The sequence below is a fragment of the Hippocampus comes genome, unplaced genomic scaffold, assembly GCF_001891065.2.
Source record: "Hippocampus comes isolate QL1 unplaced genomic scaffold, H_comes_QL1_v1.1 scaffold559, whole genome shotgun sequence".
In the NCBI taxonomy this organism is placed as follows: Eukaryota; Metazoa; Chordata; class Actinopteri; order Syngnathiformes; family Syngnathidae; genus Hippocampus; species Hippocampus comes.
In genome coordinates, this window is record NW_017804977.1 from 55,764 (window position 1) to 79,491 (window position 23,728).

At 46.4% G+C, this 23,728-nt stretch overlaps 1 protein-coding gene across 4 annotated transcripts in view; it reads left to right on the forward strand.

Moving 5' to 3' along the window:
- Positions 1 to 23,095, forward strand: part of LOC109529636 (mitochondrial peptide methionine sulfoxide reductase-like) — a 47,541-nt gene extending 24,446 nt beyond the window's left edge. For 3 of the 4 annotated variants that reach the window (XM_019893014.1, XM_019893030.1, XM_019893033.1), the window contains 5 exons: positions 3,487 to 3,555; positions 3,642 to 3,761; positions 6,202 to 6,306; positions 16,903 to 17,009; positions 18,556 to 18,711. In XM_019893014.1, coding sequence (XP_019748573.1) covers positions 3,487 to 3,555; positions 3,642 to 3,761; positions 6,202 to 6,306; positions 16,903 to 17,009; positions 18,556 to 18,696 — 542 coding nt within the window. In that variant the 3' untranslated portion in view covers positions 18,697 to 18,711. Of the gene's footprint in view, positions 1 to 3,486; positions 3,556 to 3,641; positions 3,762 to 6,201; positions 6,307 to 16,902; positions 17,010 to 18,555; positions 18,712 to 22,998 lie in introns of those variants that run through there. The other variant, XM_019893022.1, reaches the window with a different exon arrangement.
- Positions 23,096 to 23,728: the final 633 nt, after the last annotated feature.

Below are 23,728 nucleotides of genomic sequence, written 5' to 3' on the forward strand. Positions count from 1 at the left end.
GTAAAAAAAACCGTAAAACAAACGCTAAAAAAGAATCATAGCCGGTGAGCAGCGGCAGCCAGACGCGCCAGCGTTCACTCAACCCGGAAGTGACCCGGAAGTGTTTCTCAGTGTTTGATTCATACATTTTGTCAAGCCCAGCCTGCTCCTCCCTCCTGCCTGCTTTTTGGGGTCCTCCACCGCCACGACCGTAACACTGATGACGCAGCATCAGGAGCAACCAGGGGTTCAATAGCTTGCTCAAGGACACTTCAACATGGTCACAGTGGCCGTGGATCGAACTCCCAACCTCGGGGCTGGGGGACAACCATTGAGCCATGCCCCCCCCCCCCTCCCATTGCCCACATACAACCTGCTACCAGAGCAGACGGGTTTTCTCTCAGTCAAGAAAACTTCCAAGGCATGGAATTTAACGAATGAGCCACAACAGCCATAAGCACAGCCACATTGTTTTGTTCGTTTGGCTGTTAGCAGTCTTGGAACACCTCCCCACCAGCCTTGCTTCCCCTCCCCTGATACCCCTACTCCTCCTCACCCCCTTCCCATCCCTCCCATACAGCAGAGGGTAGTTGGCACCAGTATAAAGCTTCAGCCTCCTCCGACGACTCGTGCCTAGCTTTTGCTGCCAACCTGTGTGAAGCTGGGAAGACAAGTAGTGAGAGGGAGGCAAAGAGGGAATGGATTTGGGGTTTTGATGGTGGGGGGGCGGGCAACAAAATGAGCAGCCTGGAAATCGACCTTGCCGTCGCAGGTTTTGGCATCCATGGATAGTGTTCCTTCCACGCATTGCCGCCTGGACTCCACTCACAGCAAAGGCTGTTGTGACAACAATCGGCACGTATGCTTGTGTCTGGTGCAAGAGCGTAAGGCATGATGGGAAAGCTGTGCTAAGTGAAGATGATGAGCAGCTGGGAGAAGCGAGAAACCGGGCCGGCTTGCAAACGGCATCGTTCAGTTGCATTTTTCTCGCGATGTCATCACTTCGCCTCTTGTTTGAGTCAATGTGTATTTCTTTGCTTGATACCTTCACCAAGAATGAAAAGTGTAAGGCCAATGGTTGTGTGTTTGATTACAATTTTGCCACCATGTTTATCATGTTTGGCTCACTGAGTTGACATATTTAGCACAGTTTGTTTTTGTTGAATTTGGCCAAAATACGTCGGAGTATGGGTAGAATTTCTTCTGTTGTCTCCCGCTTACGGGGTGAATTTTAGTCTTCATGAATGAGGAGGTTGAGCAAAAGCAGTCGTCACATGTTGGTTGCAGCTGACAGAGCACTTTCATGTAGCCTAGCAATGCTGCTGGAAAGAGAGAAGAGGGCTGCCTGAGGGCCACAGGTGACGCTTTAGGAGTTTGTTATGCTTCTGCAAGATGCTCGCTGTCGTTTACAAGTCTTGGGCTTTGCACTAGACACTTTAAATTCGACACACAGCGTCGATAGTGTGTGATTAGGAAGTGGTGTCAACTGAGCCAAAGTGCGGTAGGACTGACGGGTCGCCCAGACGGGCGGCGTGCAGATTCCTTAGATGAGAAAAAGGGAGAACAAAAGGGAGCATGGTGTGGGAGTGGGGGGGCAACTCGCAAACTATTATGCTCCTACATTCTTTCGGAGGGCAATGCATCGAGAGGCTCTGGTTGATAGTTTTAGACAAAGAACCGCACAAGACAAAAGTTAGCAAGCCGGTGAAGATAAATCAGACAGGGAGAAGAAGGAAAAAAAAGTGTCTAATTTGTTGCGAGCCAGAGAAAGAACAAGGCCCAACCCCAAGCATGGGGGCTTTCACTTAGCATCATGACTGGTTAGCATATCCATCAAGTGTCGACCCACAACAAAGTCTCAAAAGACCCACGCCTAAAAAGACACACGTGTGCCATTTTGATTGAACACGGCCATGCTTGCTTGCCCCTTGAGATTTTATCTGATTGCCAACAGATTTGATCCTGAAAAAAACCCCGTCTCTGATGCGGCTTTTTTTTTTTTTTTTTTTGCAGGATGTATGGGTAAAAGAAAAACTTGAAGGCTTCAGGCTCTAATATGATGCAATACCCTTTGAGAAAGAAAGTGCTTTTGCGAAACAAGACAGTCAGTGTGTCCGCTTTTTTAAGTCATCTTTGCCTTCCACCAGACTGGACCTCAAAAAAAAAAATAGAATTGTTATGCTTGGAGTAAATGTAGTGCAGGTAAGTAAGCGCAGGTCTTTGGCTTGCTGTTTCAGGATAAAAACGTCCAGGAAATGAAGTCTTTTATCTTCCCGATGCAACTTTGTGTTCGGGTCATTGTCCCACATCACGTCTCTCTAAGCAGCTCGAAGAGTGATCTGGCGTTGACCTGGGCGCAAGCGTCCATTTTTGGTGTGCGCCTAAGCTCTTGGTGTACCCATTGGCCTGTTTATCTGTGGACTAACATTAGTGGTTGCTTTACCAACCAGCCTTGCTTAGCGGAGATTTGCACGCTAAGTCACCTCAGTCCTCTTAGCAAAGTCTAATCCCCCCCTCGCACATCTGTGGGCTGCGCCGACGTCACACGAACTCCTACTTTGCACACACTGACTTACTTTTTAGCGCGCTAATGCCATGTAGCATCGGGAGAAGTTCAAGTGCCAACACTTTGCCACCCTTCTCGGCATTCTACCCCCCCACGTCCCTGATTTCCTTGCTACTTGATAGATTTACAAACAAATTGTTGTGAAAACTTGAGCTGCAAAACCATTCTGTTTTTATTTTGCCTTAATGAAACACATACCCGACATGAGGCTAAGCTAATCTTTCACTAGCTAAATTGTGAGGTAAACCTAGCTGACTTGCCAATGTTTTTCGTATTGATGGACGAGGGTCAGAGTGTTTGGTTGTGTTGTTTATCTTTGTGTTCCAAACCCTGCATGTAGTCATTTTTTTCCAACATTTTGTTTTTCCTCAAAAACATGGGTGTGAATGGTCGTTTGTCTCTATATGTGCCCTGCGACTGGCTGCCGACCAGTTCAGGGTAGAGTCTGCCTTCCACTCAATGTCAGCTGGGATGGGCTCCAGCAACTCCGCGCGACCCTGTTCAGGATAAGCAGTGTTGAAAACGGATGGACGGATGGATAATCTTTAGTTCCACCTTCATGAGACTCTGCAAACCGAATCCTAACCTACTGTTGTGCCATCAGTTTCCCTCGCGCTACACAAAAATAAGCTTCTTTCAAAGAGAAAATGAATGGAACACTACCTACCGAGAATTTTGAAGTCACGCAGTTGACGTCGCGTCTCCTGAATACCAAGTCAAAGTCAAGTCCAGTCTTTCGCAAGTGTCACCAAGCAAGTCCCAAATCCGTCAAAACTGGCGACCGGAGTCAAGTCGGGTCACGCGAGTGCCCCACCATTTGTAACCCCCTTTGAAGGAACTTTTATTTTTGGTGCGAAAGCACCTTTAATATGCCTCTTTGGATGCATACCGTCACTTGTAATTGCTCACCCTCATCTTTTCACACTTGTTTTCCAACGCAGTCAAGCATGCGGTCAACCAGAACACCACCGTGGAGCCTTTTCCCGAAGGCATGGGAACCATCATGTTTGGTAAATGCTTCAATCACAGTTTTATACATTCGCTAATCGCCCCAAGATTGAATAGCGTCACAGCAATAATGAATGTTTCTACGCAGGTATGGGTTGTTTCTGGGGCGCCGAGAAGTTTTTCTGGAAAGTTTCCGGGGTCTTCTCCACCCAGGTGGGATTTGCCGGCGGCTTTACACCCAACCCCACCTACGAAGAGGTCTGCACAGGTATTGAACTCCACCCATGACCTTTTGCTTCCGAGACATGGCGCCGCTTTCTATCCGCGGTTCGACACGACGCACCCAAAAAAAAGTACCACGGTCGCACTCATTACAGCTCTGGCGTCGTCTCCCCGCTTTCCCTTCATCTGCAGGCAAACTCCGAATGCACTGCTCCAGATGGGCTGCATATACCAATACCCCCCACCCACCCATCTCCTCCTTCTACCGTCCCCACCCACCCATGACCTACTTGTACGGATTGAGCTGCGTTATGTGCCGTATTGCGGCGTTTCTCGGCAGAGGTTACCCGCATGTGAAGCGCCGTCAGTGGGCTCTGCGATTTGGCATGAGCTTCAATCTCAAAGCCCTCAAACATCCCGGTTACCTGTGTCGAGTGGGTGTATGTGTGTTTTTGCGCGTGTCTTTCCTCATCAAGATTCTAATAGATCCATGTAGGGCATTGATATATAATTCAAATGAAGATGTCTGGCTCTGTTTGCTGCGCTTTAATTATGGACTCCTCGTGCTTTCCAAAAGGCGCGTAGAGAGCGAGCGTGGCGCTCCAGTGGCGGGCGAAGCAGGATCGGACACGGTGAGGACCAAGAAGAAAACGCTTTGGGCTTTGGCTGGCACACATTCTGAGCGAAAGCCCTTCAAGGGATTGTGCGTCAGCTATAGGATGGAGCTGGATGACAGCTAAAGCTTGAGAAAGGGGGGGGGGGGGAATAAACTTTCTGACGGGAAAGTACATCCGAAGGAAAGAAAGGCTGAAAGAGAAGGTGCAGGCGTCGCTCCAGTGGCCGTGACGGAGCAGAACGTCGGCCACGGCATCGCAGTTGAAGAGCTGTCAACACAACGGGGTCGGAGCGGTCAAAGAGGCGGACGGGACTGATGGGAGGCGCGAGGAACGCAACGTGAGGATTAAAGGGCAGGCTGAAAAGTGGTCATGTGACAAAAGAGGTTTAAGTCGTAGTCATGGAATGCGAGAGTTATCAGGGGCCTGAAGACCAGGCGGCACAAAGGCCCTCTTGAAATCTTTGAGGTCATCAGCAAGACCAAAAATTCACCAATTTTGCAACTGAGTGTAGCCTGGTGAAAACGTGTGTACAGTTTGGAAAAATTCACCCGTGTCCCCAATTTCACCGATGAGCACCCAATTGGGCGGGTGTGTCTAAAATGAATCCAATCATCGATTAATCGCCTTTGTTTTACCGGGTAGGGTAATTGAGAACAGTTTTTCTTTCCCTTCAGTCTGTTTCAGTTTTCCTATCAAAAGAAGACACACCTAAAGGGCCCCATGCTCCAAGTTGAACAGGAAGGTGGACATTTTTGGTTTGAAGCGGCCCTACGGGTCATCGTCCAATGAATAAATGAATCACCTTTTAGGGGGCCTCAACGTTCCCAAAAATATCACCAAGGACATGTATCACGGTGTTCATGTATTTTAGGGGGGCTAAAAAAAGACCCCCCCCCCCAAAATTCACTCAAAGGACCCATGCCAGAAATTGAAGAAGTGCCCATTTTGTTTCTACTCAGGAAATCGACCAAATAAGCCCCAATTGGAAGTCGGACGAATTGTCCAGCGGTTTGGTGGCCTCAAGATTCATTTCTGTTTTCCCGCATTATTATCCCCATTCAAATGTTTTTATCCCGTCATACCGGTTGTATCACATTTTGGAAGTAACACGCACAAAACTGGCCGTAGTACAGTTGAGAATGTGCGTTAAGAATATGAACACGTATGAATTAAGATTGGGAACACGTCTGCGCTCACAGCTCCTACAGAGTTGCAACAAAAAGAACGGAGCACATAAAGCCTACTGTTCGATAGTTTGAAGGAAAAAAAAAACAACTTTTTTTGACTGCAGGGGGTTGAGAGGACGGGATACTTTGTCAAAGTCACAGCGGCATCCATCCCGACGCGTGTCTCCCTCGAGGCGTTTTTCGCACCTGCCTTGTACAGTTGGCTCGTATTGAACGCTTCATTTAGCCACTCGGTAGAGTTTGTTTGGACAGGTGCGAATGCAGCGATCGCACGCGGCCGATCAAAACAACGGGATGGAGACCATGTTGAAGAGAGACGCTCGGTTGGGACAAAGTCAAAGGTTTGCAGTGTCAAGGCTGCGACCTGCGATGCGGTATATTGTACATTTTGCGAAGTTCGGTTCAGCGGGTTACACACGCACACATTTAGAGTTGCAACATCTAATCAGCAGCTACTGGTAATCGATTATCAATTTAATGGACAATTATTTTGATCATCGATTTTATCGCTGAGAGGCCTCGTTTCATATAACAAATTTGAATGAATGTCCCGTTTTTTTTAATCTTGGGATGGAATTTGCAAATTGTTTCGTTTTAAACATTTGTTCGCGTCATCGACACATTAATTGATCATAAAAATCATCAGTTGCAGCTCAAAATTCATTTATCTTCTGTCCTGCAGGTATGACTGGACACACCGAGGTGGTGAGGGTGGTCTTCTCTCCCAAAGACTTAAGCGTGGAGGAGCTGCTGAAACTCTTCTGGGAGAACCACGATCCAACACAAGGTAGTTGCGCTCGCATGCAAAAAAAGAATCATCATTTAAAAAAAAAAAATCATCCCGAAGGGGACACAGGAAAGGGTGTATTGGAGCAGAAGGATGCTGCCCAGACGTGTACGTTGTGGAGTGGGGTGGGTTTCGTGGGTGTATGTCAATGGCAGACAGTGTTAATGTGTCTGACATCCAGCCATCCATGGAGAGACATGCCGGTGTGGTGCGTGACGACCCCCCCCCCCCCAAAAAAATAAAAAAATACTGCCACACGTTGGGAGTCTGTTTCCTGTGTGCGCTGTAAAATCCCAAATCGTGTAACCTTTAACGTCATATTTATTTGTAGCCTGACTGACAATTTGTTCTGCGTCCAACTTCAATCATCCCCACTGAAATGAACTACAATTGACATTCATCCATTCTAGCCCCCAAAACCCACCAAATTTTTAAAAAAAAGTTTTTAATAAATAAAAATAGCTCTCGTCAAATCTAAAAATATAATAAGAATAAACAATATGAAGAAATAAACTGCTTTTATGACGTGGTAAACTCAATGTCTTACCAGCATTTTCATTTTGTATTTTGGTTTGACTGTCCCATCCAAAAAATGGCTGAAAGTAGCTTGTGTATCTCAAGGGTTGCTCGTAATTTACAGTAAATTTTGGCAGCAACACAAAGCAAAAAAAACTTTTTTAAAAATCAATCAAGCAACAGCTCACAACATGAAAAAGTTGAACGCTCGTGGGCAATGAACAGAAATGCCATTCATCTTTTCCAGCCCCCCCCCCCAAAAAAAAAATTGTGGTGATGTGAATGCTCATCACTACTAATATTAGTCATTCTACGTGAAGGACAAAGGAGATGACTGACAGGACTTCTATGTTGTCTGGCTGCATGATGTAGCGTGTTAGCATTAAACGAGACCGTTGTTCTGCTGTTTCAAATCTACAAAGTGCACTTCTCTTTGTTTTATGTTTAGTTTGACAGTAAACTGGGACTGGCATGAAACAATGTTTGATGATTGCTCCTTCTTTTCCATACTCCTCCTTGTTGTAAAGTGTGTTGAATTTACCGCCACCAGGAAAGCACGTATCTCAAATCTGTGCTCATAAATTAAAGCAAAAAAAAAAAAAAAATCTCAAGCCAGTGACGCACCACTGAATTGTCCTGTGCCACACCCGTGTACAATTTCCTGTTCATATGTTATCATTGCATTTGCCCTCTTTGCCGTTATAGCTCCTCTTCCGTAATGCAGTTCCAAATAAAGCCAAAGAAAAAGAACTAATGGCGTTAATGCTCCCAAGATTTTGGTTGACTTTTGAGGGGGGCGGGGGGAACTCTGGTCAAAAAAACTCCTAATTGTTCTCCATCTCTCGTTGAATCTCCTGTTTGGCCTGCTCAATGGACGAGGTGATGTAAGATCATTAATGCACCAGGAGGACTCAGGATGAGGGAGCAAGAGGATAGGCAAAGAGCTACTCTGCTCACTCACATGGAATGGAAAGGCAAAAAGGGAATGGAGGGTATAACAAGTTGGGAGGAGGCCAATCAAAGATTTATAGGCCTGCTTGTCACCACCATACACACGCACACGCACACACACACACACACACACACACACACACCGCAGGTACTCACTGACATTACTTTAGTTCACGCCGTCATGTTTTGCATCCGTCATGACTGCACTTATATATTCAGGGTGACCTAAATACAGCGGCGCGTCAACTGTGGAATGCCTTAAAGCATCGGAGCAACATTTTTCTGTAAAAGTCGGAGCAACATTTTTTTCTGTAAAAATATTCTTTTATTGTCATAGAAAAGGACATGGAGTTATTATGGTAACAAGTCATTAAGCGTCACTTCAGCCGGTACACCGTGCAGCCATTTGACTTTTAATTTTTGCTTTTTGGAGTCCTTTTTTTTTTTTGGAAAGAAGGGTGGTGGTAAAATCAAAAGGAAGAGGAAAAAAAAAATTTGAAAACGGAAAGATTGGCGGTGGCCGGGCCGTGTGAGGTTTAGCAGCTCTGCGTCGCATCGCAACTGAAGATGGGAAAAAAGGGCGGGGAAATGAAGGGGTCGTCAAGGTCATCCGAAAGCAGCGGAGTTATGCTGGAGCTGTAGGTCGTGTTGTGTGTCGGCACCGTGGGCAAAGGCGCACCAAGGGGGGGCCGCGCCGATGTAGTCATGCGTTTCCCCTGACTCACAGCCCTGTCTTCCTCTCATGTTTTATTTACGGCCAGTGCCGTTTGTTGTCCATGCGCAGTTAAGAACACCTTCCAGAATAATCACACATTTTTCGATATTCTTTGACTTCCCGGGTGTTGCGGCCCCACATCCATTCACTCACCCCACCAACTTTCCCCTTTACCCCCCACCACCCAAAAAAAAAAAAAAAGCCTCAGATTTGACAAATGTGGCTTGATGTGGCCCGCTGGCTGTGCCTTCACGCGTGCTTAAGCTCCAATTTATTCCGTCCACCTTACAGTGATGCACTCGGAAGAGAATGGCGGCGTGGAGGAAGTTCATCACTTATATATAGAAAGACAGGAGTTTGTGATTTTTGAAAGCGGGGGGGGGGGGGTGAGCCCACCCTTGCGCACTTTGTTGGCGGCGGCTGTCACGTATGTATGCACGTTTCGAGATGTGCGGCTCTCCGCTTTGCCTCTAGTTCAAAGGGGTTTAGTCCCGACAACGTGATGTCGGGGCTCGCGTCGGCTCCACCAATCCCGGCCCGGATAGCAACATTAGCAGCCAATCAGAAACTCCCAGCAGCCTTTGCCGTGTGCCCTCTTTCCATATTCAGCAACGCTAGTCTCAATCTGCCGTCGTCTATGGGATGTTGCATAAAGACGCCCCCCCGCCCCCCCACCTTCTACTTCCACCCCACCCCCTCCGATAAAAGAAAAAAAAAAATTCAAAGCTCCCTTATGTCTCGTGTTATGACGACTCTTCAATAATGCAACCTCACACATGAGCGCACGGTTACAAACTCACAAAAGTGACATCGGTGTGACAAGGTGCAACGGCGGCGGAGGCAGGAAACGCAAGTTTACGATGAGACGCCGAAGACTCCCAACTTACTCGCACTTTAATTACTCATACTTCATAAGAAGGCCTTGATTTAGTCCCCCCCACCCCCACCCCACCCCGCCTTCATGTTTTCCCCCATGGTACGCTACTTTTTCTTTTTTAAACGCATGTTTCCGTTCCCAGTGCAACCTAACCTCGCTTCTATCCTCACCCGTCTCACCTGCCCCCCTTTTTCCTTCTTTGCGGCGGGGGGGGGGGGCCCGCAAGTCAAGCGACCGAGGGAACGTGCGGCCCGTCAGCACATCCGCAGAGCAGCGCAGTGAGTCGACGGCCCCCCGAGGCCATCCGCTCACCACATAAACACTCTCGCATCCCCTCGCTCTTCTTTTATCTCTTAGTCACTCTCTCCTCCCAGCTCCTCATCCAACCTCCCCCCCCCCCCCCCCCCCCCCCCCCCCCCCGCCGCTGTTCATCTTAACAACCGAGGCCTTTACCCCGCTCCTCCCCCCCCTCCTCTTTGTCTCCCTTCCTCCTTCTTCCCTCCATCCTTCCTCTTTTTTTTTGAGGCCACGTACTATTTCTGATATGACTTAGCGATGCTGTGTCAGTGAACGTACGTCGTCGTTCTTTGAGAGTGCGCGCACATCCGTGCACACTTAGGCCGATTAATAAAACAATCTGGGTAGGTTTCGGTTGTGAAGGAGATTTTGTTTCTCTGCATGTTTGAGTTATTGCGGCTACTATTTTTGTAGATGACTGCAAAAACACGAAGAAGCACCAAGGGAATGCTTTACGAAAAGTTTGCATGTGCTTGATTGGTCATTGGAATACAAGGTAATCTGGCAGTTTGGCACATTTAAAAGGTGTTAAATGTGAATTTCCAAGATAAAGGGCCTTCATGATCCTTTCTTATGGTATACAAAATATTCTGGCTGATTTGGCGCAAATCCAAATGAGAATGTTTCGGACTAAGAGGAGGGCTGCGATTCCAAGTTATCCACTTGAACTTTTTTGAGACCTTGTAACTGTCGAGTCTGAGCTAGAGCTGATGTAGACTTTTTGTTTTTTTTGGAAGAGATTCAAATGCATAAAAAAAAAAAAAAGACATTCCAGTTTAGCTTTTTTCTTTTTTTTTTCTTTTTTTTTTTTAAGGCAAGAATGGGACCCACTCCCAAAATAGAAGCCCATCTGCTCGGTCATACTGGTGGTCGTTGGTCCCGGACAAATGAGCATGAATATTCCCCAATAATCATATCTTCACCCCAGCTGGCTCCGACACACGGCAATTCCCTTTTGAGGGTACTCCCGTGTCTCCCCGAGTCACCGCATTGCCTCAATTTAGGGGTGTCTTCCCCCATCTTCTTTCAAAAAAAGAAAAGAAAAAATAGAAAACCCCACAGGAGATCACCTTGAACTCTGACCCTGACCCTCGGCAACCCCACACTACCCCCCACATGGTGTGCTCATTACCAGGTGTCACTTATTACACCCCGACGCATGCTTGGCGGACGTAATTTATGGAGATTGCCCGGCACGTGTGTGTGTGTGTGTGTGTGTGTGTGTGTGTGTGTGTGTGTGTGTGTGTGTGTGTGTGTGTGTGTGTGTGTTGCAAGGGGTCACTTCTTCCTTGTGTCCTTTTGATTATGTTCAAGTTATAAAGACATCAGTTTGTAAGACAAACAACAACAAAAAATATCTCATTAGAGGACCTGGCAGCAAAAAAACAAGATGTGAACAGATAAGGATGGAATGGAAGGTATGTGTTTGAATGAGAAAATGGAAGGAAAGGTCAAATTAACAATGACTGTTACCGCTTTCGCAGTCGGCTCTATACGTCTTTGCTTTTTATGCCCTTGAAGAAAACCGAAACATCAGGGGCCTTGGTAGCTGGAGAACTAATTGTATCCCGTCGGAATACATTAATGCACTTGATTGTCTTCCACCGCAGAGAGAGAGAGATATACTGTATATATATTCCTTTTTCTTTATGCCTTATTTATGCTCAAAATCCAGATACATTGTGTTTAGGTGTAGGTCAATGTATTTCAATATTTTATCATTATCTCGTACAGTATCTGTACTGGGGGTCCTTGGTTCACAATGTTCTCAATTGATGCCGTTTTGTGGCTCTGAACAATGCGCACTATGCTCATTTGCGCCCCTTCCGATGTGTAAGCTAACCACAGTAATAAAGGGATTTGGGTTTTGTTTTTTTTTTTAGTCTTACGTTTATATTTGAAAAGTTTGTTGTCATCCCAGAAAATGGAATACAATATAACGTAAAATGATGTGGCGGGCCAGATCTGGCCCCCGGGGCCTTGAGTTTGACACCTGTAGACTAGTGTTTGGCACATCCTTCTTACAAGCGCCACAAAGTACACTCAAAAGGGATTATTTTACAACATAAGAAATCAAAATGATTTTTAATAGACAGTAAATAAACCTATTGACGACATATATTTATATTTTTTTAGGTGCAACTGGATGTTCTCTGTTGGAAGTTTTTTTTTTTTTTAATATGGAAAATAAGTAGCGATGCGTGCTTATTTGCACTCATTGGCGTAGAGCAAGAATAATGTGTTAGATTGGATGGAGCTAAAAATAAATAGCGAAAGGGTCACTGGACCCTGACAGCATGCCCAGAACCATGTAGTCACGTTTGAGAGCCCCGGTCGTGGAAAATACACACAAGTAACCATGATGTAGACATGCACTTCATTCTCCCATCACACACACACACACACACACACGACGCGATTTCGCCAGCCGAGCATCACGTTACTGTTTGACTCTGAATGTTGTCACACATTCGCTCCCCTTAAAAAGAGGCTGTGCGTGTGCGTGCGCGCGCGCATCCACGGGGGATGCTCTCACTATCCCAAACTCTGCCTCTGTCTCCAGCGCATCAGCGGCGGCTTACATAAGATGAGGGCAAAAATAGCAGCTGAGAGAGAGAAGAGCGAGAGAGCGAAGGCTGTGCTGGCACGCACACACGGTCGTAGCGGGACCGCAGGGCACGCCACAACCTACTAGCACGAACGCACCACCATAAAAGAAACTTAAAAAAAAAAAAACAAAAAAAAAAAACAGAGGGGAGGTTGCCGTCGTCGGCCATTTGTCCCCATCATTTATTTGGATTGCACCATAGTGCAAATGATGGTGGAATAGAATCAGCCTTTATTAGTCCCTCAAATGGGAAAACGGTGGTTTTACAGCAGCAAAGTGGGCAGGAGCAGCACACAAGGACCATATCAAAGAATCAAAAATGAATGTCGATGTACATTTACAACATCATGCAAAGGGAATAGTGTCTGTATACAAAGGGGTGCAAATGTAGCTACGCAATTTTTAGTGTGATGAAACTCAAACCAAAGCCCAATTAGCTCAACATACAAATTAACAATAAGCACCTCTTTGTTTCTCATATGCACATTCCTGTCATTTAGTTTTTACAGTCAAGCACAAGGTCTTTAGCACTTTCGTGGCTTGCCTGTCCGTCTTATGAAGTTTACACATCATCAGCAGTGTGAGGTTTTCTCGAATATCAGAATCGGATATATTGGCCATGCATGCAACATTGGGGGAGACGGAACGACAAGCCTGGCGGGTCGCTGTTAAGCGCCGCGATGTCTTAGATGTGAAAGGAAAACAGCCGGGAAGACATGGGGGGGAAAAAAAAAAACAACCATATACTTAAACACCCCAAAATGTTTTTCAAACAAATTTGAGAGCATAACAAAAATACATGGCTCAGTTATCTTAAAAGAAATGTAATAAATAAATAAAAATGGTAAATAATAAAGTAGTACCCCCCCCAACCCCCCCTGGCAATAAGCAGTTCAAAATTAACTATCAGCAATACTAAAAGTGGATTGGAAAGTTTAAATATAACAGGATTCAATGCAAGCGACAAGTATTAGACTGTTGGGATTTGGTCCCGCTCCAACAACCATTGATCCCTTGCAGGGCCTGGTTGTGACGCTTGTTACGGCACCAAATGTGACTTCTCACTTAGATTTTTCCATCAGGCCTCTCTTTTTGCTGTCGCATTTTCGTATATAATGCATTTATCTAATCACTGCTAAGTCCTGTTTCCTGGGGTACAGCCTTTCGACTCCATGGGTGATTGTTCACTTTTAAACCATTTCCACCATGAAGATCGAGCTCGTACTGCACCTGCCTAGCGCAGCCATTAGAGTTGTTGTTTCGGCAATTATATAGTGACCATAATTATCTGGAAGATCACTTGAAGAAAAAAAAAAAAGTGCACAAAACTGATCACAAAAGTGAAGCAAAAAATGTCAAACTGTAAGTCATATTTTTCTATTGAAATGAATTGAAATGACATTAATCCACCCACCCACCCCCTCATCCCCTCAAAAAAAAATATAAAAAAACTTCAACCTAAATGTTGATTTACAGGGTCAAGGGGGATTCAACATATTTTGGGGAAAAGCCTTGATGAAAAGGTGTGTTTTGACGCCTGCTTTGAATGTGTTCAAGGTTGGGGGTCTGTGGACATGAGCAGGGAGGTTTGTGAAACTCTTCTTCTTTTGTGTCGCCATTATTGTACTATACTGCCCCCGATGGCCAGGTTGAGGAACTGCAATCATTTCATTCCGATGCCCAAACATTTTTTCTGCTCATGTTGTCGCTATCTATTTTCATATATATGATACAGTGCTTTTTTTTTTAAATGAAGGAACACGTTACAATATTTGTGGGTGGGGGTGGGGGGCAAAGCTGGTACAGTTGAATGGAGTTGTCACGGAATGAATTGAACTTATATCTCAAAGCACCACCCAAAACATTTTGAGGGGTGTCAAATATGCTTTTTTTTTTTTTCCTGCTATTAACGGCCTCTACACAAACACGGTGGGATCATCTTTCGTCCAAAGTCAGCTTAGGATAAGCGGTCTAGAAAACGGATGCTTGATTGTGTTCAAATATGAAGGCAAGTGGTAGGTACTCTCGGTGACCCAGCTATCAGCATTCCGCATGAGCTCCCTACGGTGGAAAGGAACCAAACTGAACATCACCGGCTCTAACTTCTCTTGGCGGCCGTTACGTAAGGCGCCCCCTTCGCGTTTTTTTTTTTAATTTGCCTCATTTGCAGTCTTCTCGTGTTCTACATCCGTGCGAGCGCTGGATGGCCCTCTTGGAAATCCAGAGGCGGGAGGAGGCCGCAGGGACAGTGCGTGGCGAGATGAGGCTAATCCCCGCTCCGGCACTTGTTAGCGGATGAAGGCTCGTTACGTAAAGATACATCGGAGGTAGGGGTGGGGAGGGGGGGTTGCAATGAAAGAGGGTCAAAGCAGCAGTGGAGGCTCTGGAAGAAAGGCGCACCCTGCCAGTGCATCAACAAGGCGGCCTCGCGCTTGATCCCCCTTCCGCTCTTTATATTTTGGGGGAGTTCAAACGTGCACATGCTTTAAAGTGTCAGCAGGAAATGAGCGAGAGGCGGGGGTGTGGTGGTACGAAAGATTAAAAAGCCCCCTGAAGAAAAGAGTGAAGGATGAGGATAAACAATGAGAACCATCTTGCGGAGCCGCTGCTACCAATCCCAGCAGGTTCAAATGCGGAGCGCGTGCTCTTTAAGACGTCTGTCTGATTCCCCATTCCGTTTGTCTGTCAACCGTTTAAAAGGGGGCCACTTTGAAACGCTCTTGTTTTCGGCTCCTCCTCTTGGCGGGGGTTAATTAATATTTTCACGGGGTGTAGGTCAGCGACCCCCGCGAGGCGGCGCCGTTTGTGCGAGTGGGCACGTGTGACCCCGGGAGCCCCTCCCCCTTTCGGTCCAACCCCCCCATTACCCCGTGCTTTCAAGAAGCAAGGCTCTCTCATGCATAATGCAGAGGGAACAGGGAGGCTCTCATTAATAATTACTGTTGCCTTTGACGGATGGAGAAAATAACGAAAGGGGGCCGTTAAAAATGGAGAAAGCGCATGAGAGATGGCTGAGTTGGGTTTTTTTTTTTGGGGGGCGGGGGGATGCTTGTGTTTGTTGCCGTTGTTTCTTTGAGGACTCAATTCTTTTGGGATTGGTTCTACAGTTGGAATAATCAAAAGCAAGGTTGGCGCTGTGAGTGGGTGGAGCTAACAGCAAGCTGCTTTGATTGGGAGGGTAACTGCACTGATGATTGACTGAAGTAGAAAACGGCTTTTTAAATTTTGGGTTTGACAGTCACAACCCCCACAAAAAAAAAATGTGAAAGAATCAAATTGTAAAAGAGCAGTACAGGTCACCTCCGTTTATCATGCTTTGAGCACAAACTTAGTCAAAGTGACTGTTTAAAGATTGCACACAAAATTAATTACTAGCATAAATTGGACAGAAAATACATATTGTAATGTCTGTTTGTTTTATTAAAACCTTTTCAGAGGCAGGGCCTGGTTGGGTGACATGTAACTTAACTGTCTGTGCATTAGGTATGTAGCGTGATTGTTACTGTCAGTGTGTACCGCAGTGGTACCGCTACTTATAAGTGGCCTATGGACCTTACGGATTTTTAAGCTGTTACTGTTTTTTTGTTTTGTTTATGTTTTGTCTTGAGTGGCAAGTAAACATTAAAGATAGGAATACTAAATAGGGACAGCAAACCTCACAACAAGGGGCGGATAGTCATCAAATCTTTAAAAAAAAATTTTTTTAAAAAGACTCTTAGTGCTTAATATAAAACAAACTGAATTTACATGATGTGTATTTAACCAAAACACATAATTTTGCCTTACGAAAGTCCGTGACTACACAATGCTAAACGCCATAGACTGGCTAAAGAAATGAGCATCGATGACGCAGCAGTTAGCCTTTAAGCAATGGATATTTGAACACAAACGTCAATAGAGACGGACGGTATAACAGGCATATATTCTTTATCCTCTGTAAATGATTTCATCTATTATACCTCCCCGAGCGCTGTGAAGCCATTGCTACAGTGGGCTAAGTATCGCAACAGGAAGTGGAAGTTGATTCTAGAATGAGAGTGGGCAAGTTAGCGGGTACGTTATCGTGACGCTGTTGCTATATATGCTGGGCAAAACATTGTGATACAATTGACATAGTGAGCCAAGTATCCCAATCCTGTGATTCTTCTCGATTTTAATATATTGTGGCTGCTGTGTTGCAATACCCAACAACAGTGAAGATAGACGGGAAGGACGCCTAAAGAAAAGAATGATATGGAGGAGAATAAAGAATGAGAAATAAAGCGCGGAGGCTTTCACGGACGTCAAAGCTGCTCAGTGACGTCGCTTGTGAAGCGCGCACAAGTCGTGGCGGCTCTTTGGCCTCCTTATCCACGCAAACTTTGCTTTGGTCCTCAAAGAAAAAAAAAACACACACTGATGTAAAGCTGATGAAAATGTTGACGCGCATACACGACAAAGAAACTGAACACGCACCCACCTACACCGGCACGTCGCAGACGCTGCAAGCGATCGCCTGAATACATTTGGCTCTGCGAATTCAAGATGCGGGATGATGACATAATTGGGGAAAACCTTTTAGATGCAAATGGCGAAAATGTGTACGCTGCGATTGTGGCACTCACGCTCGCTTTTGTGTGTCCGCGTACGCAGGTATGAAGCAGCACGCCGACATCGGGACTCAGTACCGTTCGGCCATTTACACTTCCAGCGCCGCACAGCAGGAGCTCGCACTGAACAGCAAAGTGGCCTACCAGAAGGTATGCGGGCAATACAAACTCAGTCCCTTTCTCTGCATCGCTTTGATAAGGTTACCACTCAACCGCCTCTGGCATCAACCTCACAAGGGGCCTGTTGAACCTCTTCTTGAATCTTTTGTCACAGAAAGGTAATCTCCGGAATGGCAGACCGTTCCTGTCAGCATTACCCGTCATAATTCTCTGCCGATTTTTCCAAATATTGAGACATGTGGCAACCGTTCTTTTCGTCAGCGCATGAATCACATTCTGTTTGAATGAGTTGAGCTTTGATTTGGTGAGCTGCAATTTCTTTTCAAGAGATTTGCTGGTCACGTTTTTTTTGTTTTGTTTTTTTTCTCAACCGTTGGCTTCCACATGTCACTATTTGGTTTTACCCTATTGATTTTAAATGATTTTTTTCATTTGACCCGTAAATGGCTGGGTCAAAGGTCTTTTCGCTTATTCTCTCCCCCCACCATTTCCAAGCGTTCATAGATTACTGAGCTGTCTCAAAGAAAGACGGCGATTGATTTTAAAAGGTATCTGTCCCAAGAATTCTGATTTAGGTGAGATCACATCTTGTCTCACGTCACATCTTTACTGGTTACAGCTTTCCACTGATCCATTTCAAAACGTTCATGCGTGAGAGAGAGAGAGAGAGAGAGAGAGAGAGAGAGAGAGAGAGAGAGAGAGAGAGCGCCTTATTGATTTTTAAATTCATGATATTTCACCTGGGATAACAGCGGTAGCTGAAGTCCACTTTTTCATCGAATGTCTTTTAAAAAGATATTTGATGAAAGCTAACAGTGGTAGCTCGGGTCTCTGTATGCTGTCACTTCATTGAAAATGTTAAATTAACCCTTTCATGTAACCCGATAACATGATAAGCTGTCCACTGTAGTGACCGCTGTCCCTGAAAGGGTTAAATAATATCTTGAATAATATCCAGCACAAGGTCAAATCAGCGCCCTCGCCATCAAAAAGTCTCTCTCCTCGTCTCATGTCAAAGAACGTTTCACCTTCAATGAAAGGAAAACAAACCTCTGTGGGCCATGTTAGAGTTCAGTGCAGTTTCCATTAAGAGACGTTGCGAAATGATGCCGTCCACATCCTCACTGCTTAAATGAAGTCGCACTTTAATTTGAATGTGTAGCAGCTCCCATTGAGCACATTTTCCAGGTCTCAAGTGTGCTTGTCGAGCGGCTAAACCTCATGTGTGGAGTTGGCCCATTTGTTTGAATAACAATGGAGGGGTGGGGGGGCGACCTCTTTGAGTCGCACGCCGTTTAGTTAAGCAAAGCCACCTGTGTTCGGTTGATCGCATCTCCGTCCTCGCTCTCGACAGCCCTCCGGCTGAAAGAACACGAGAGGGTGCATAGGTCATTGGAGTGGCACACGTGGGGTTCGCCCACCCCGCCCCCTTCTGTTCGCTCCATCCATCTGTCCATCGCTCCGTCTTTCCGTTGATCCTCCCATCAGCTTGCCGTAAAAGCCATTCAGCCGCCATCAGTGGGGAGCGAATTATGATCGTCCTTTTTAACTCAGGGGTCAGCCGTCACAGGCCAAGGGCTGGAGGGTGAGGGTGGGGGTTACCATGACGACAACCTCCCAACCTTGGCCTTGGGCAGGGGTCGGAGGTGAGAGAGGGCTGGCAGCTGAGACCATGGCGGTGGGAGGTGATGGAAGGCGAATAAATAGAGCAACGTAATGAGATCAGAGAGATGGTGAACCCCCCCCCCAAAAAACCCCCCCCCCGCCCTCGCTTACCACCACCACTGACAATCAGCTGACTGTGACCCATCCTCACACTCAGCACATTTAGAGACCTCTATTACAGGCATGAAATGAAAACAAGCCAAATGAGCAATAAATAAAAGCTGAGAAAACTTTTACTTTTTGTCTTGGAAAAAAAAAAACAAAAAGTAAAACAAAGTCGTGGTCAGTAGTTAGAGATGTGGTAACCGCCGACAAAACTTGTCTGACTTCGAAGGATCTGACCCCAAGCAGCATTTTATGTGGCCCCCGAAGGCAAGTCGTGTGCATTGACTTCATGTTTGTTGCAAATGTTTTCACTTTTAACAGCACCGAGATAAAAAATACTTTTTGCTAGCAACCTTAAAGTGATTTACAGATGAATTTGTTGCGTACATGTTGTGACAATATAAGGCGAGCTTCCATTTATATGGGCTCACAGTCATCACGGCCCTTCAAGGCACACCAGAACGACAATGTGGCCCGCGACAAAAATAAGTTTGACACCCCCGCTTTAAAATGCTTTACATTTTATTGTCCGTAATTTGTTTTATGAGGTGACGTAATCTTTAGAGCCACTATTCGAGTGATTTGAATTTCAGTGTAATGGAGAGCCGAGTAAGACCATTCACCAACAATCAGTCGGTTTTACAATTTAAAAAACCGTCAAGTAAAAGTTTAAAAACAATTCGTGTTGGAAAAATGAAATGGATTGTAGTAACAAGTTTTAAAAAGTCAAATATAACCGAACTGTACTTTGGCAGTGATTCTGTCAAGTACCACTAGAGGGAGCTGGCATACAACAGTGGACCGCCATTGTTCGTCGGCGAGAGGGACCGGGCGGGCCGAAATAGCTGAAATCCGTGTCGCATTTCATCTTGAATCCAGTTCATATTTTACTTTTTAAAGTAGGTCACTTTAAATTGTGGATTTTTAACTGTAGTGGAGCGGTCCGGAACGTATCCCTCACAATGAATGAGATTTTACGACATATATGCAGTGACACCTCAACTGCAGCATTAGATCAAAAATCCAAAGTACTGCTAATAGAGTATACTGTATTTGCAACAAAAGGCCCCTCGTGTGGAGCATATCGTCTTGTCAGCTCCCCAGTTGACGTCTGAGATTCTCTAACCTAGTTTGCACTCACAAAACACACATTTATAAACATCTGACAGTCTCTCCGTCTCTCTCTGCCACCGACGACGACGATGCTGCTGACACCACCGATCTGTCAGCGACTTCAGTGGCACCGCAGTTTTCGACTGAGGATCCGCCGGGAACGCAAATCTGACGCGCTCGCAACCAAAATGGTCGTCTTGCCGCATTGGCGCCTCCCGCCCGTCTCCAAAATGGCACTCGAAAACTAAGAGCGAAAAGGCCATCCGCTCGTTTCGGGGTGGGGGGGGGGGGATAAAAAGCATTCGATGGAGTGACAAGAGCAAGTGGGTGAGGCCAGAGATAAGACAGGCGTGGCAAACACACACAAAAAAAAATCCAGACACACACACACGCACACACACGTGCAGACATACATTTGGCTCATACCCTTCCAGCCCGATGAATAATTAACCCATATGAAAAGTCTCTTCTGCAGGGCTTTCAGTTTCTTAACTTCAGCATTGGGGTTGGGTAGGGGTGGGGGCATGGAAAGGGGGGGGGGGGAAAAGCTAAGAAGAGGGTTCTTCTATAATGAAATTTGAAATTTGCAGAACATCAAAGGCTTCTGGAGCCAAGCGCAGAGGAGGAGAGCACCCCCCCCCCACCCATCCCCAACCCCACCTCGCTCGCGTCGCACCCCCTTTTCCAGCTTCCCTCCCTTCGACTCATCCTCATCCTCACCCCTCGACTTCACCCTCCAGGCCCGGGGAGAGGAGCGATGCGAAGGGTTGATTCGGAGGAGGGCAGGGTGGTGGCATGAAGCTGGCCCGTGTGTGTGTGTGTGTGTGTGTGTGTGTGTGTGTGTGTGTGTGTGTGTGTGTGTGTGTGTGTAAACAAACAATAGGTTTAATCCAGCCAATCTGCACGTTGTGTGTGTGTGTGTGTGTGTGTGTGTGTGTGTGTGTGTGTGTAAGGCCTTGGAGGGGTGAGTGTATCCTCTGATAAGGCAACTTAATAAGCCTGAAAGATAGAAAGGAGGTTGTGGGGGTTGGGAATGAGGTTTTTTGGGGGTGGGGGGTGGTATTGAAATGGCGCATAAATGTGCGCGCGGAGTGTTCCAGCTGCACAAGGTCATATGAAGACTTTTTTTGTTTTTCCCCCCAAAAGTTCTCACGTTTGTTAAGCACGGGCGTTAAAAGGGGATGACGGAATCTTATGCGTCTTTTTTTTTTTTTTTTTGGTCTCCGAATGTGAGTGCGGCGGCATTTTCACAAAATGTAGGAGCCCTCGCTGAAGACTCGAGAAAATGGATGCCTGACCCACACTGTAAAAGCGAGGGGGTAAATACCCACACGCAAACACACGCTCACAAAGATGGAATTTCATGTTCTACTTTTTTGACATATCTGAATTTTACAAGGAAGCGATGCGACGTCTGACTCACCCCCCCCCTCACTCATGCTTTGCAACACAGTCTAAGCTCTCCTCGTTTTTCAACCTCGTAGGCACCGAATGAAAATTCAAACATTTTAGGGGTGACAGCTGACGTTTCTCAGTAAAAAATTTTTTATTCTCTGATTTTTCCATTCCCCTCAGGATGGTTTTATTTATTTAAGGGGATGCTATACAGACACCTATCAAGCTTCGCCATGAAAAAGCAACCTTTGAAAAAAAAATATACATTCATTTTAGGTTATAGGAAATACTGTAACTCCTAAAATAATAATAGTCCCTCACATTATGCACATGTAATTAAAAAAAAAAAAACAATCGCAGTCCATATCGCGACGAACCAAAAAATATGCGACATCTCAGTAAGCGTCTGCGTTGGGATTAGACTAAGCGTGATTACATAAATCGGCAAATTGAGGTCACATCCGTCTTCAAATGTCTCCGCCATGAGTCATCGGGTGTCACAAAGTCGATGTCAAAGCGTGGCCGCCGGCCTTACGAAGGCGGGTGGGGAAGGAGGTTGGGGGCCGGGCGGCGGGTGGGGTGGGGGTGACGGCGACGGCACAGTGGGGTATTGGACCTGCGTACATTTCCACTCTCCCCTCCACAACCTCCGCCCTCTCTCGGGGTGTCACGTCCTATTTGTGTTGCGCCGGGCCCGTGTGTCTTTGGTCGTGCTGAAGGGAGGGGGGGGGGGGGGGGGGGGGGGGGGGGGGCTCGAATTCTCACTGGCGTTCTCATTTTCTTTTGCTTGGCTGGAGAGCAGCGAGGACTCGGTCGCACGAAGCGGTTGTCTAAGCGAGGGGGAACGCGGGTAGAAAGACGCCCGTTCGGCCCATGTCGATGATGGGGGAGCCTTTCCGACAGGCATGAAGGAGGCTGGACTGGGCCCGGGCGAGCTCGGAAACACACACGCGCAGTCGCAAACATACACACGACCTTGTCGGGCTGAACAGTGAATCCAGTTCCAACATTCACATCGCAGTGTAGAAGAATTTTCACATCGCAGTCTACTGGGTTGGTGATCTTTATTTTATATACTGTGTATGTATCTACAGTATTTATGTCGCTAGATCGTATCTAGCAAAGAGTGTTTCGTGCTTAAGTGCAATTCACGCTGACCAATTGTTCCATGAAACATTTATTTAAACTACATTAGCAGCAAAACTGTGTTTTTAACCAGTGAGACTTCATTTTTTCTTCGAACAGGGCCGATGGCAGCAGATTTTTTCTGCCTCTGATTGGTTGGTCAGAAAAAAAACTTGATCCAGCCAACTTCAGCTAGCAAAAACATCTATAGCGATCTGCGCACCTGAATATGTTAAATAATCAACATCTCTGGTGAGCATGATGCCTTTTTTTTTTTTTTGGTCATGTTATTCGATACATATTAATTCTGACTGGTTCAAGTCAAGTATGTGACACAATCACATGCACTCATATTGGACTTTTATACTGCTATCTGCCATGTACTCTTATGAAGAGGTTGATTAAGTCAGGCAAGTCCCCAGTGAAGGCCTCGATACCAAATGCACGGCCCGGCAAAACGATCCACTGGTTGGCGACCCTGAAACTGATTCTGGCCATCTTTAACCATCACGTTTTCCTTCCATATCTGTGCATGTTCATTTCACACTCTGGAGGTCACAACTTGTCAAAAAACGTGACGTTAATGTACACACTTTTATGCTTTTGTCACGCAAAGATCTCAAGGTCTCGTTGACACGGAATCGTTTCGCCCTCCTCCGGCGCGCTGCCGCTGCAATCGAGCGAGAAGAGCCCCGTCAGGTTAGCCACGGCGGCGTGACGCCCTGCATTCTGATTTATAGATCTAAAATGGCTGCCGTGTTGTGACTGCTGTAGGATGGAACGTGCGTGAGGGAGGCTAGGTGAAGCCGGCCAGAGGGGGGGTGTTTGGTGTAGCGTGGATGTTGTGTTCTCCCCAACCCCACCCTGCTGCCCCGAAGGGTTCGCTACCACCGTGGTTCCGTGGCGATGAGTGGTTAATTAGGCCACGGCGAGCCGAGCGGCGCTTGTGCTAGCACGCTGTTTAATGTAGCGCATGCTGCTGTGTCACGCCGCTAAAAAAAAAAAAAAAAAATGCTAAATGCGCGTCCCTTCTAATATTCCATGCGCTGGGATTTGGCTGGCGGATGCTCCTGCAGGGGGATTAAAGCCTTCACATTGTAGCAGGCAGCTGCCGAGGACTTGGAGGTCAGCTGCTGCCTCAGCCTCTCTGCAGGGTGCACAGCTTTTGATTGAGAGAACCCGCTGCGGCAGCACCCCCGCATGTCAAGTACCACGCTGCCCCCGTGTGGGCAACCCTAGATGGTGACTAACTTCATGCCTGTGCGATCGCTTTCCCCTACTTTTAAGATCTGGTGTCCATCGATGCATTTTCAATACCACTTATCAGCTTGTGGGTCACATGCGGG